Source organism: Triticum dicoccoides, chromosome 2B (genome assembly GCF_002162155.2).
Source record: "Triticum dicoccoides isolate Atlit2015 ecotype Zavitan chromosome 2B, WEW_v2.0, whole genome shotgun sequence".
Lineage (NCBI taxonomy): Eukaryota > Viridiplantae > Streptophyta > Magnoliopsida > Poales > Poaceae > Triticum > Triticum dicoccoides.
Genome location: NC_041383.1, coordinates 825,724,756 through 825,740,128, shown reverse-complemented (window position 1 = coordinate 825,740,128; position 15,373 = coordinate 825,724,756). Strand labels below are relative to the sequence as shown.

The 15,373-nt window shown below is 44.1% G+C and overlaps 1 protein-coding gene across 1 annotated transcript in view; it reads left to right on the top strand.

The window, feature by feature from the left end:
- LOC119361619 (NAC domain containing protein 52-like) overlaps positions 1-1,330 on the top strand; it is a 2,441-nt gene extending 1,111 nt beyond the window's left edge. Inside the window, exons 2-4 of the mRNA XM_037626745.1 lie at positions 295-569; positions 653-862; positions 947-1,330. Of these exons, the coding sequence (XP_037482642.1) occupies positions 295-569; positions 653-862; positions 947-1,330 (869 nt within the window). The remainder of the gene's footprint in view (positions 1-294; positions 570-652; positions 863-946) is intronic.
- Positions 1,331-15,373: the final 14,043 nt, after the last annotated feature.

The window sequence follows — 15,373 nt, the reverse complement described above, 5'->3', positions numbered from 1 at the left end:
GCTGCGGTGTTAACTTGATTTTCATGATGTTTTTCACCATTTCGGAGCACCAATCTTTTCATAACAAACTAACCCTTTTTTTTTTGAAAAGGAGGTTACACCTCACACAAAAAGGAAAACCGCATCAGTTGAATTTAGGCCTGTTTTGTACGGAAGATCGCCGCAATATATATGAAAATTTACTTGATTTCCTTTTACATTTTACTAGCTAGCAGCAATTAAGTTGATTTTTCTTTCCAAGTCAAGTATAGTATATGTCAACTGACATGTGTTTTCACCTGCATGAGCGCACAGGCATTTCATTCTCACCGAGCACAGGCGACCCTGGGGCCAAAGTTGAGTGGTACATGTTCGCGCCGAGGGGGCGGAAGTACCCAACCGGGCTTCGCATGGAACGGGCGACGCCCAGAGGGTTCTGGAAGTCCACCGGGAAGGACCGCCCTGTCATGCACAACGGCATCGTCGTCGGCATGAAGAAGACGCTTGTGTTCCATAATGGCAAAGCGCCTAGCGGCACGCGGACCGACTGGGTCATGCACGAGTACCGTCTCCACGGCCACCACATACAGGTATCTTCATTTTTCTTCTTCTTTTGTTGATATAGTAATTGAGCTCCACGCCTCACATACACCTGCATGATTGATTTGTTCAGGACACATACGCGTTGTGTCGGGTCTTCAACAAGAACATGGCGTCCCCGTCGACGAATGCGTCCGGTGATGCAGACACATATGAGGATCTAACGCAATTCGTGCCCGGTGTCATCGACATAGGCAAGGATCCGATGGATTATGTGTGTGGCGATGCCGACTTGGGCAAGGACCTGAAGCATTTCGTGCTTGGTGGTGTCGAGACGGACATGGCTATGATGGAGTACGGGTCCTGCAGCACCAGCTCGAACAAGCATCTGAACAAGTTCATGCTTGGCGGCGTCGACTCGTTCCAGGATCTCATGCAGTCTATGCTCGACGGAATCGGGACAGGCAAGGATCCGATACAAGTCCAGACTGAGTCCGAGGATATGATGCAGTTTGCGTTCGGTGGCATGGGCACATACCAGAACCCCATACAGATCGAGTCCGAGGTCGATGGTGTTGACACTGATGAGGGAGAGAAGCAGTTCCTCACCAATGGTGACGACAAGGGCAATGGAGAGATGCAGATTCTCGCTGATGGGGCCAACAAGGACCAAGAAGCGATGCAGCCTGTGACCGGCGGCACCAGCGTGGATGGGGACAACTCTGGACACTCCTGGTACACCAATTACCTCGCAGAAGAGAATAACTCATGGACGCAGTCCCCCTTCGACGACTTCTTGTACACTAGCTAGCGGCGATATGGGGATGATTCCTTAATATAGTTCATCTTGGGCGATGAGAAGACTCATACTCCATTATCTCCTTTTTATGTTTATTAAATAAAATTTTCTAGAGTCCTTTGTATATGTAAACGTTGAGGTCTCTTCACCTTAAGAATTCTTTTGAGAGTACTCTGCCTATTAATAGAAATTGAGATGTGAAGAATACAGAAAGCGTATATATCAAGGTCGTCGCCTCTTGTTTAGAATTTAGAATATGCATCCGCTAAAGCATATCCTTCAATTTCTTCACCGTAACCGTCAACACCCTCCTCATCGTCCTCGGACTGCCATCTCCTCCTTAGGCGGGGCCGACCCAGCCCACCCACTCTCAAATCTCCCTCTTCCTCTTACTTGGAGCCTGTCCACTAAATGTATTTATCCTTTTTTTTAAATTGCAACTATCATATACGGATAAAAGTGCATTTGTTTATTGTGAAGATTGTTGGGCCTACATATGAGCTCACCTTTTATGTTTATTCAATTTGAATCTGATATGTGTAGCAACGATGTGCCGGGTCAGTTTTTCGGAGGTGTTCATATGATTAGGATGTGTCTGCATGTGTTTATAGGGTAGTGTATGTGCGAATGTATAAACGTCTGCATTTGTACTGTGTTAAAAAAAAACATCTACTCTAGCTAGCTAGGAAGCCTTGGTTGCAAAGAAAAAAGAAAGAAGAAAAGACTCAAGCAACTTCATCTTCTTCTTCTATAAGACGAGGGAGAGATCGAGCTCCCTTGGAAGCCATGGTTGTACGCGCGCGGCATGCCATGGTGCAGTATGGTGGGCTACAACAAGGCATGTAGTACTAACTAGTAAGGGAATAATGGATCCCGGCGGTAGGTACCTGTGCGGAGGAGGAAGCGGAGTCAGCTGGCACCAAGGAGGATTCGCCGGCATCGGTCTTCTCTCATCATCGGTCTTGGCATCCTCGACCCACACCTCTTCGCCGTCGTGTGTCGACATGGAGTCGGGCACAGAAGATACACCCTGCCGTTCGCCGTGGGCAGCAGCTCCTCGCCTACATGGAGGATGGAGCACTCGGCGGCGACAACCCCCGTTCCGTGCCACGCTCAGGAGCGACGTAGCCCGTGGCCCCGGACTCCCGGCGACGCGCGTGCGTGATGTTGTCCGGGTCTCCGGCAAGAGAATGGTGAGGCTGAAGCTGCCGATATCCTCGTGCTGGAACTGGAAGCCTCCTCTCCCGTCGTTGTTGCCATGGCACGAGGAGGACCGGAGCGGGCAGTTGCCCACCCTGGCCACTGGGATGACATCGGCATCCTGGGGGCCGAGCAGCGCGCTTAGGCTTCGTGTCTTCATCGTGATAGTCGCCCACCCTCGTGATCGGCATCGACGTGGGCTGTATCAATGGGCGTCAACGACATCACCGGCAGTACTGGTTAGCGTCGCCGACGCCAATTCCGTCGACAAGCTGGATCACCTCCTCTGTGTTGAGGGTGTCCAGCTGCCTCCTCTCTCAAGATCGGAGCCGGAGGTCGTCGCTATTTGGATCTGGATTTCTGGAAGCCATGCCGATGAGTGCGTTCGATCGGGAGGAAGAAGATGCTCTAATAATAGAGTCAATAAAAGAAGCATGTGTAGCTCGCTACTAATCAATACACTAGATAGAAGAAGATAATATACTCTACTATCACGGTGATAAATAGAGTCAAACTCATTTATTAGACTGAAGCTTTGGTTGAGTTAAACAAAAGCAGTCTTGAAAGCTCCCCCTGCTGGCTTTCAAGACATACATTTGATTTTGAAAATACAAACTTTTATATTTTGATAAATAACCGGGAAAATACACTAAGGGCATCTCCAACACCGACTCTCAAACTGCCGGAATACGTCCGGACCTTGCCATTCAACTCCGGCTTGTATCGGTTCGCCGAGCGGTCTGGACCACTTTTTTTAGGACGGAGGGAGTATAATTTGCTAGAGGTCTAGTATTACAGGAGTCCTAGTCAGCTACATCAGTGGTGAGGAGTTCTCCACGAATAAGGAGTCCTTATCTTGAACCTTAAGACTTCTTGATTTTCTTTGTAGATTGCCATGGGCGGCCTAAAGTGGACCAGGACGGAACCGATAGGGAGGCCCTCAACCTAGCCCAACTGGTTAGGAGTCGACTTGGTGAGAGGCCCCCTAGACTGGTCTTCAAGTCTCACCACACCTCGGCCTATCCGAGCTGCTTGTCATCTTTGGTTGCTGTTATTGAAACTGGTTCAACGAGAACTTCCCCCTGACCTATGTCCTCTTGCAGCTGAGCTCCGATGCCGGACAGCATCCGAGGTGACGAAGATCGCCTCAGTTTTGAAAATATAGAAGGAGCACGGTCGAGCAGCATGTGGGAAAAGTCTGTCATCCAGTCAGCCGCTCGCAGTCGGCCTCTATGTCGGCCTGCTTCCATAGAGGTGTGCACCACCTCGGCCTTCAGTTGACGATGTAGATGACCGGACTCCAGGGTAAAAATTCACGACAAGCTAGTTTACGCAACCCGACTTTTCACGGAATTATTTTTGATTAGTGCAATTTACTCTCTGCCGAAATATATAGCTAGTAGCCCTCAAGTTGTGTGTCAGCTTAAAGTCTGGTATGTACCTAAAAGATACAATAAAACTTCCGATCCAAGTAGCCCCCAAAACTCAGGTCAATTCACCAAATTCGCGTGAGGATTGCAGCATTCACCCGAGGATCATAATCTCCACGAGAACCGTATTGCACGTTGAATTCATTCACTGAATCTTCAGTGAAATAGCCTCCGAGATTTAGGTTGGGCAACATGGTTGACCATAGGATCGTATCTCCTCGGGAACTTGCTCAACCGAATGACGACGTTTGCGTTTCGCCATCGCTGAGATGCAGCTCGGAAGGAAAGATGCCGAACTGTATGACAAAAAACATTCCTTAGCATAATTACAACACAGTACAACTCAAGTCAGATCTGCAGGACTCGTTGGTCGACCTGCGAGATGCCGGCTTGGAAATAATTTGGCCCTTCTGCGACGCCGGCTTAACAGCCTCCAGGCCATTTTTGTGGGACCCGTCGGTCGCCTAGCGAGATACCGACATGGACAATTTTAGTCGTCTTGTGGCATGGGCTTATCAACCCCCATGCCAGTTCTGCTGGACCACTCAGTCGCCCTACGAGTGTGATAGTAGTTTATAAAATTTGAGAATTTTTTTTAAAAGCATGAATTTGAAGAAGTTCATTGATTTTGGGGAAAAAGTTCACACAATTTAAAAAAGTTCATCAATTGTTTTTAAAGTTCACGAATTCAAAAAAACCCAGCTGATGAAATTTGAAAAAAGTTAAAAATGTTTGAAGGTAAGTTAGCTAGTTTAAAAATAGTTCACAACCTAAAAGTTCATGCAATTAAAAGGTTCACTAATTTTTAGAAGTTGACGATTTAGAATATGAAAAAAGTTCATGAAAGTTAAAAATTAGAAGGAAAAAAGAAAAGAAAAAAGAAAAAAAACGAACAAAACCTGCCTGCATATTGTTGGCCCTAGTATAGGTATCAAAGGCTCAAGTTGATTGCAGGACGAACATGAGATCTCAGCCGTCTGTGAACATGATCAGACGGATGATGCCTCGAGTAAAAAGTAATGAAAAAAAAAAGCAAGCACACCATGTCGGAGTGGTAGTCTGTGATGTTGCAAGCCAGAGACTGCAGCATTCACGATTTAAACAAGACTGATTTGTTTGTTCATAAATAATTTGGATTGCTTACCACATGTGTCACGTGGTGACCACAATGTCTGGGAAGCAGAATATAAAGAGATCCGGTTTGCCTTGATTAGGCGATGTGGTGCTAAAACTTAATCGATGCATGTACGTCTACGGAAAAGCCGACCGTGTGACATTCAAATCAGCGATCTGGGCTTTGCTAGCCTAAAAGGCCCACAGTGGAAAACCAGACATACCAACGTTAAAAGAAAAGAAAAAAAAAGTTAAGCCAAACAGAAAAGCATACAATCGGTAGAAATCTTACTACATTGTACCGATGAACAACATCGATCGAAATATAGAGTTACCATTTATTTTACTGAGATTAATGTCAGACATGATGCACTATGCACACATATGCATGGTGCCAAGCAGGGATTCGGCGAAAAATCACTAATTGAGGAGTACTCGTTGCAAAGATCACTCAGGTTGCGACAGGTGGCACGCTGCATGTGCGCCATTTGTCGCAATCTGGAAGTTTTTCCTTTTTTCGTAAATCCGTTTATTCAAAATGTTTTATCTCTTAAACCGTACATTCAAATTTTTAACCGTTTTCATCGTTGGATTCCTCGCATCGAGATCTTCAAAACTAGATCTCATGTTGATAAATTTTAATAAACTTTTTTTTCATGAAAAAACGGGACGAAAAAACCGAACCGTGAACACGGGCTTTTTCCCTTTCTGAAAGAGGCACGCCCGTGCCTCTCGCGGAAAAAAAAGAGAAAACGTGTTTTTCCCGTTTCTGAGAGGCACGGCCGTGACTCTCGCGAAAGCATAACCGTGCCTCTTGCGGAAGCAAAACCATGACTCTCGTGAAAGAAAAAAGAAATAGAAAACGCGTTTTTTTCGGTTTCCGAGAGGCACAACCATGACTCTTGCGAAAGCACAACTGTGCCTCTCGCGGAAGCAAAACCGTGACTCTTGGGGATGAAGGAAATATGCCCTAGAGGCAATAATAAAGTTATTATTCATTTCCTTAATTCATGATAAATGTTTATTATTCATGCTAGAATTATATTAACCGGAAACTTAGTACATGTGTGAATACATAGACAAAATATATAGTCCCTAGTATGCCTCTACTTGACTAGCTCGTTAATCAAAGATGGTTATGTTTCCAAACCATAAACATGTATTGTTATTTGATGAACGGGATCACATCATTAGGAGAATGATGTGATGGACATGACCCATCTGTTAGCTTAGCATTATGATCGTGTCCGTTTCATTGCTACTTCTTTCTTCATGACTTATACAAGTTCCTCAGACTATGAGATTATGCAACTCCCGAATACCGGAGGAACACTTTGTGTGCTACCAAACATCACAACGTAAATGGGTGATCATAAAGGTGCTCTACAGGTGTCTCCGAAGGTGTTTGTTGGGTTGGCATAGATCGAGATTAGGATTTGTCACTCCGTGTTTCGGAGAGGTATCTCTGGGCCCTCTCGGTAATACTCACCACTATAAGCCTCGCAAGCATTGTGACTAATGAGTTAGTTGCGGGATGAAGTATTACGAAATGAGTAAAGAGACTTGCCGGTAACGACATTGAACTAGGTATTGAGATACTGACGATCGAATCTCGGGCAAGTAACATACCGATGACAAATGGAACAACGTATGTTGTTATGCGGTTTGACCGATAAATATCTTCGTAGAATATGTAGGAACCAATATGAACATCCAGGTTCCGATATTGGTTATTGACCGGAGACGTGTCTCGGTCATGTGTATGATAACCCACAAGTGTAGGGGATCAGTTGTAGCCTCTTTCGATAAGTAAGAGTGTCAAACCCAACGAGGAGCTAAAGGTAGAAAAAATATTTCCTCAAGTTCTATCGACCACCGATACAACTCTATGCACGCTTGACGTTCGCTTTACCTAGAACAAGTATGAAACTAGAAGTACTTTGTAGGTGTTGTTTGATAGGTTTGCAAGAATATAAAGAGCATGTAAATATAAACTAGGGGTTGTTTAGATGAAGATACAACTAAGTTAGTTTTAGTAGAGAGCTTTTTGTCGCGAGAAAGTTATTTGTCCCCGGGCAATTGATAACTAGACCGGTAATCACTATTGCAATTTTATTTGAGGGAGGGGCATAAGCTAACATAGTTTCTCTTCTTGGATCATATGCACTTATTATTGGAACTCTAGCAAGCATCCGCAACTACTAAAGATCATTAAGGTAAAACCCAATCATAGCATTAAAGTATCAAGTCCCCTTTATCCCATACGCAACAACCCTCTTACTCGGGTTTATGCTTCTGTCACTCAAGCAACCCACTATAAGCGAATGATGAACGTATTGCAACACCCTACAGCGGGAATCCCTCACGCTTGCGTGACATGGAGAGCACCATAGGACAACACCAATAATAAAACATGCAACTCAAACCAATCACGATCATCAATTAACCTATAGGACAAAACAGATCTACTCAAACATCATAGGATAGCCATACATCACTGAGAAATAATATATAGCGTTGAGCACCATGTTTAAGTAGAGATTACAGCGGGTAAAAGAGAGGTTACACCGCTGCATAGAGGGGGGAAGAGTTGGTGATGAGGGCGGTGAAGTTGTTGGTGAAGGAAATATGCCCTAGAGGCAATAATAAAGTTATTATTTATTTCCTCATATCATGATAAATTTTTATTATTCATGCTATAATTGTATTAACTGGAAACATGATACATGTGTGAATACATAGACAAACTTAATGTCACTAGTATGCCTCTACTTGACTAGCTCATTAATCAAAGATGGTTATGTTTCCTAACCATAGACATGTGTTGTCATTTGATTAAATGGGATCACATCATTAGGAGAATGATGTGATTGAATTGACCCATTCCTTTAGCTTAGCACTTGATCGTTTATTATGTTGCTATTGCTTTATTAATGACTTATACAAAGTTCCTATAACTATGAGATTATGCAACTCCCGTTTACTAGAGGAACACTTTTTGTGCTACCAAACGTCACAACGTAACTGAGTGATTATAATGGAGCTCTACAGGTGTCTCCAAAGGTACATGTTGAGTTGGCGTATTTCGAGATTAGGTTTTGTCACTCCGATTGTCGGAGAGGTATCTCTGGGCCCTCTCGGTAATGCACATCACTATAAGCCTTGTAAGCAATGTAGCTAATGAGTTAGTTACGGAATGATGCATTACGTACCGAGTAAAGAGACTTGCCGGTAACGAGATTGAACTAGGTATTGGATACCGACGATCGAATCTCGGGCAAGTAACATACCGATGACAAAGGGAACAACGTATGTTGTTATGCGGTTTGACCGATAAAGATCTTCGTAGAATATGTAGGATCCAATATGAGCATCCAGGTTCCGCTATTGGTTATTGACCGGAAACTGTTCTAGGTCATGTCTACATAGTTCTCGAACCCGTAGGGTCCACACGCTTAACGTTACAATGACAGTTATATTATGAGTTTATAGTTTTTGATGTACCGAAGGTTGTTTGGAGTCCCGGATTTGATCAAGGACAAGACGAGGAGTCTCGAAATGGTCGAGACATAAATATTGATATATTGGAAGCCTATATTTGGATATCGGAATCGTTCCGGGTGAAATCGGGATTTTACCGGAGTACCGGGGGGTTACCGGAACCCCCCCAGGGGTTAATGGGCCTACATGGGCCCTAAGGGAGAAGAGGAGGGCCGGCCAGGGCAGGCCGCGCGCCCCCTCCCCCCCTAGTCCGAATAGGACAAGGAAGGGGGGCGGCGCCTGAAGGAAATATGCCCTAGAGGCAATAATAAAGTTAATATTTATTTCCTCATATCATGATAAATGTTTATTATTCATGCTAGAATTGTATTAACCGGAAACATGATACATGTGTGAATACATAGACAAACACAGTGTCACTAGTATGCCTCTACTTGACTAGCTCATTGATCAAAGGTGGTTATGTTTCCTAACCATAGACATGTGTTGTCATTTGATTAATGGGATCACATCATTAGGAGAATGATGTGATTGACTTGACCCATTCTGTTAGCTTAGCACTTGATCGTTTAGTATGTTGCTATTGCTTTCTTCATGACTTATACAAAGTTCCTGCAACTATAAGATTGTGCAACTCCCGTTTGCCGGAGGAACACTTTGTGTGCTACCAAACATCACAACATAACTGGGTGATTATAAAGGTGCTCTATGGGTGTCTCCAAAGGTACATGTTGAGTTGGCATAATTCGAGATTAGGTTTTGTCACTCCGATTGTCGGAGAGGTATCTCTGGGCCTTCTTGGTAATACTCATAACCTAAGCCTTGCAAGCAGTGTAACTAATGAGTTAGTTATGAGATGATGTATTATGGAACGAGTAAAGAGACTTGCCGGTAACGAGATTGAACTAGGTATTGGATACCGACGATCGAATGTCGGGCAAGTAACATACCGATGACAAAGGGAACAACGTATGTTGTTATGCGGTTTGACCGATAAAGATCTTCGTAGAATATGTAGGAACCAATATGAACATCTAGGTTCCACTATTGGTTATTGACCGAGAATAGTTCTAGGTCATGTCTACATAGTTCTCGAACCCGTAGGGTCCGCACGCTTAATGTTACGATGATAGTTTTATTATGAGTTTATAAGTTTTGATGTACCGAAGGTTGTTCGGAGTCTCGGATGTGATCACGGACATGACGAGGAGTCTCGAAATGGTTGAGACATAAAGATTGATATATTGGATGACTATATTCGGACACCGGAAGTGTTCCGTATGTTTTCGAAGAAAAACCAGAGTACCGGAGGGTTACCGGAACCCCCCCCCCCCTGGGAACTAATGGGCCTTGTTGGGCCCTAGTGGAGAGAGAGAGGGGCCGGCCAAGGCAAGAGGCGCGCCCCCTCCCCTTGAGTCCGAATAGGACAAGGAAAGGGGGGGCGACGTCCCCCTTGCCTTTCCCCTCTCCCACTCCTTCTTTCCCCCTCCTAGGGCGCGCCTTCCCCTTGGCCGGCCCCCTCCTCCTCTCCCCCTTTATATACGGGGGAGGGGGGCACCCCATAGACACACAAGTTGATCTACGGATTGTTCCTTAGCCGTGTGCGGTGTCCCCCTCCACCATATTCCACCTTGGTCATATCGTTGCGGAGTTTAGGCGAAGCCCTGCGCCGGTAGAACATCATCATCGTCACCACACCCTCGTGCTGACGGAACTCATCCCCGACGCTTCGCTGGATTGGAGCCCGGGGAACGTCACCGAGCTGGACGTGTGCTGAACACGGAGGTGCCGTACGTTCGGTGCTTGGATCGGTCGATTCGTGAAGACATACGACTACATCAACTGGGTTGTCATAACGCTTCCGCTTAACGGTCTACGAGGGTACGTAGACAATACTCTCCCCTCTCGTTGCTATGTCATCACCATGATCTTGCGTGTGCGTAGGAAAAATTTTGAAATTACTGTGTTACCCAACAGTGGCATCCGAGCCTAGGTTTTATGCGTTGATGTTATATGCACGAGTAGAACACAAGTGAGTTGTGGGCGATACAAGTCATACTGCTTACCAGCATGTCATACTTTGGTTCGGCGGTATTGTTGGATGAAGCGGCCCGGACCGACATTACGCGTACGCTTACGCGAGACTGGTTTTACCGCCGTGCTTTGCACACATGTGACTAGCGGGTGTCAGTTTCTCCAACTTTAGTTGAACCGAGTGTGGCTACGCCCGGTCCTTGCGAAGGTTGAAACAACACTAACTTGAAGAACTATCGTTGTGGTTTTGATGCGTAGGTAAGTACGGTTCTTGCTAAGCCCGTAGCAGCCACGTAAGACTTGCAACAACAAAGTAGAGGACGTCTAACTTATTTTTGCAGGGCATGTTGTGATGTGATATGGCCAAGACGTGATGCTATATTTTATTATATGAGATGATCATGTTTTGTAACCGAAGTTATCGGCAACTAGCTGGAGCCATATGGTTGTCGCTTTATTGTATGAAATGCAAACGCCCTATAATTGCTTTACTTTATCACTAAGCGGTAGCGATAGTCGTAGAAGCAACAGATGGCGTAAACGACAACGATGCTACGATGGAGATCAAGGTGTCGCGCCGGTGACGATGGTGATCACGACGGTGCTTCGGAGATGGAGATCACAAGCACAAGATGATGATGGCCATATCATATCACTTATATTGATTGCATGTGATGTTTATCCTTTATGCATCTTATCTTTCTTTGATTGACGGCAGCATTTTAAGATGATCTCTCACTAAAAATTATCAAGAAGTGTTCTCCCTGAGTATGCACCGTTGCCAAAGTTCATCGTGCCCAGACACCACGTGATGATCGGGTGTGATAAGCTCTACGTCCATCTACAACGGGTGCAAGCCAGTTTTGCACACGCAGAATACTCAGGTTAAACTTGACGAGCCTAGCATATGCAGATATGGCCTTGGAACACGGAGACTGAAAGGTCGAGCGTGAATCATATAGTAGATATGATCAACATAAAGATGTTCACCATTGAAAACTACTCCATCTCACGTGATGATCGGTTATGGTTTAGTTGATTTGGGTCACATGATCACTTAGATGACTAGAGAGATGTCTGTCTAAGTGGGAGTTCTTAAGTAATATGATTAATTGAACTTAAATTTATCATGAACTTAGTACCTGATAGTATTTTGCTTGTCTATGTTTGTTGTAGATAGATGGCTCGTGCTGTTGTTCCGTTGAATTTTAATGCGTTCCTTGAGAAAGCAAAGTTGAAAGATGATGGTAGCAATTACACGGACTGGGTCCATAACTTGAGGATTATCCTCATTGCTGCACAGAAGAATTACGTCCTGGAAGCACCGCTGGGTGCCAGGCCTGCTGCAGGAGCAACACCAGATGTTGTGAACGTCTGGTAGAGCAAAGCTGATGACTACTCTATAGTTCAGTGTGCCATGCTTTACGGCTTAGAACCGGGTCTTCAACGACGTTTTGAACGTCATGGAGCATATGAGATGTTCCAAGAGTTGAAGCTAATATTTCAAGCAAATGCCCGGATTGAGAGATATGAAGTCTCCAATAAGTTCTACAGCTGCAAGATGGAGGAGAATAGTTCTGTCAGTGAGCATATACTCAAAATGTCTAGGTATAATAATCACTTGATTCAACTGGGAGTTAATCTTCCGGATGATAGCGTCATTGACAGAATTCTCCAATCACTGCCACCAAGCTACAAGAGCTTCGTCATGAACTATAATATGCAAGGGATGAACAAGACAATTCCCGAGCTCTTCGCAATGCTAAAAGCTGCGGAGGTAGAAATCAAAAAGGAGCATCAAGTGTTGATGGTCAACAAGACCACTAGTTTCAAGAAAAAGGGCAAAGGGAAGAAGAAGGGGGACTTCAAGAAGAACAGCAAGCAAGTTGCTGCTCAAGAGAAGAAACCCAAGTCTGGACCTAAGCCTGAAACTGAGTGCTTCTACTGCAAGCAAGCTGGTCACTAGAAGCGGAACTGCCCCAAGTATTTGGCGGATAAGAAGGATGGCAAAGTAAACAAAGGTACATGTGATATACATGTTATTGATGTGTACCTAACTAGAGCTCGTAGTAGCACCTGGGTATTTGATACTGGTTCTGTTGCTAATATTTGCAACTCGAAACAGGGACTACGGAATAAGCGAGCACTGGCCAAGGACGAGGTGACGATGTGCGTGGGAAACGGTTCCAAAGTCGATGTGATCGCGGTCGGCACGCTACCTCTACATCTACCTTCGGGATTAGTTTTAGACCTGAATAATTGTTATTTGGTGCCAGCGTTGAGCATGAACATTATATTTGGATCTTGTTTGATGCGAGACGGTTATTCATTTAAATCAGAGAATAATGGTTGTTCTATTTATATGAGTAATATCTTTTATGGTCATGCACCTTTGAAGAGTGGTCTATTTTTATTAAATCTCGATAGTAGTGATACACATATTCATAATGTTGAAGCCAAAAGATGCAGAGTTGATAATGATAGTGCAACTTATTTGTGGCACTGCCGTTTAGGTCATATCGGTGTAAAGCGCATGAAGAAACTCCATACTGATGGACTTTTGGAATCACTTGGTACTTGCGAACCGTGCCTCATGGGCAAGATGACTAAAACACCGTTCTCCGGTACTATGGAGAGAGCAACAGATTTGTTGGAAATCATACATACAGATGTATGTGGTCCGATGAATGTTGAAGCTCGTGGCGGATATCGTTATTTTCTCACCTTCACAGATGATTTGAGTAGATATGGGTATATCTACTTAATGAAACACAAGTCTGAAACATTTTAAAAGTTCAAAGAATTTCAGAGTGAAGTGGAAAATCATCGTAACAAGAAAATAAAGTTTCTGCGATCTGATCGTGGAGGAGAATATTTGAGTTACGAGTTTGGTTTACATTTGAAACAATGCGGAATAGTTTCGCAACTCACGCCACCTGGAACACCACAAAGAAATGGTGTGTCCGAACGTCGTAATCATACTTTACTAGATATGGTGCGATCCATGATGTCTCTTACTGATTTACCGCTATCGTTTTGGGGTTATGCTTTAGAGACAGCTGCATTCACATTAAATAGGGCACCATCAAAATCCGTTGAGATGACGCCTTATGAACTGTGGTTTGGCAAGAAACCAAAGTTGTCATTTCTTAAAGTTTGGGGCTGCGATGCTTATGTGAAGAAACTTCAACCAGATAAGCTTGAACCCAAATCGGAGAAATGTGTCTTCATAGGATACCTAAAAGAGACTGTTGGGTACACCTTCTATCACAGATCCGAAGGCAAGACATTCGTTGCTAAGAATGGATCCTTTCTAGAGAAGGAGTTTCTCTCTAAAGAAGTGAGTGGGAGGAAAGTAGAACTTGATGAGGTAACTGTACCTGCTCCCTTATTGGAAAGTAGTTCATCACAGAAATCAGTTCCTGTGACAAATACACCAATTAGTGAGGAAGCTAATGATATTGATCATGAAACTTCAGATCAAGTGTCTACTGAACCTCGTAGGTCTACCAGAGTAAAATCCGCACCAGAGTGGTATGGTAATCCTGTTCTAGAAGTCATGTTACTTGACCATGATGAACCTACGAACTGTGAGGAAGCGATGATGAGCCCAGATTCCGCAAAATGGCTAGAGGCCATGAAATCTGAGATGGGATCCATGTATGAGAACAAAGTATGGATTTTGGTTGACTTGCCCGATGATCGGCAAGCCATTGAGAATAAATGGATCTTTAAGAAGAAGACTGACGCTGACGGTAATGTAACTATCTATAAAGCTTGACTTGTTGCGAAAGGTTTTTGACAAGTTCAAGGGGTTGACTATGATGAGACTTTCTCACCCGTAGCGATGCTTAAGTCTATCCGAATCATGTTAGCGATTGCCGCATTTTATGATTATGAAATTTGGCAGATGGATGTCAAAACTGCATTCCTGAATGGATTTCTGGAAGAAGAGTTGTATATGATGCAACCGGAGGGTTTTGTCGATCCTAAGGGAGGTAACAAAGATTGCAAGCTCCAGCGATCAATCTATGGTCTGGTGCAAGCCTCTCGGAGTTGGAATAAACGCTTTGATAGTGTGATCAAAGCATATGGTTTTATACAGACTTTTGGAGAAGCCTGTATTTACAAGAAAGTGAGTGGGAGCTCTGTAGCATTTCTAATATTATATGTGGATGACATATTGTTGATTGAAAATGATATAGAATTTCTGGATAGCATAAAAGGGTACTTGAATAAAAGTTTTTCAATGAAAGACCTCGGTGAAGCTGCTTACATATTGGGCATTAAGATCTATAGAGATAGATCAAGACGCTTGATTGGACTTTCACAAAGCACGTACCTTGATAAAGCGTTGAAAAAGTTCAATATGGAGCAGGCGAAGAAAGGGTTCTTGCATGTATTACAAGGTATAAAACTGAGTCAGACTCAATGCCCGACCACTGCAGAAGATAGAGAGAAAATGAAAGGAGTTCCCTATGCTTCAGCCATAGGCTCTATCATGTATGCAATGCTGTGTACCAGACCTGATGTGTGCCTTGCTATTAGTTTGGCAGGGAGGTACCAAAGTAATCCAGGAGTGGGTCACTGGACAGCGGTCAAGAACATCCTGAAATACCTGAAAAGGACTAAGGATATGTTTCTCGTATATGGAGGTGACAAAGAGCTAGTCGTAAATGGTTACGTCGATGCAAGCTTTGACACTGATCCGGACGATTCTAAATCGCAAACCGGATACGTATTTTTATTAAACGGTGGAGCTGTAAGTTGGTGCAGT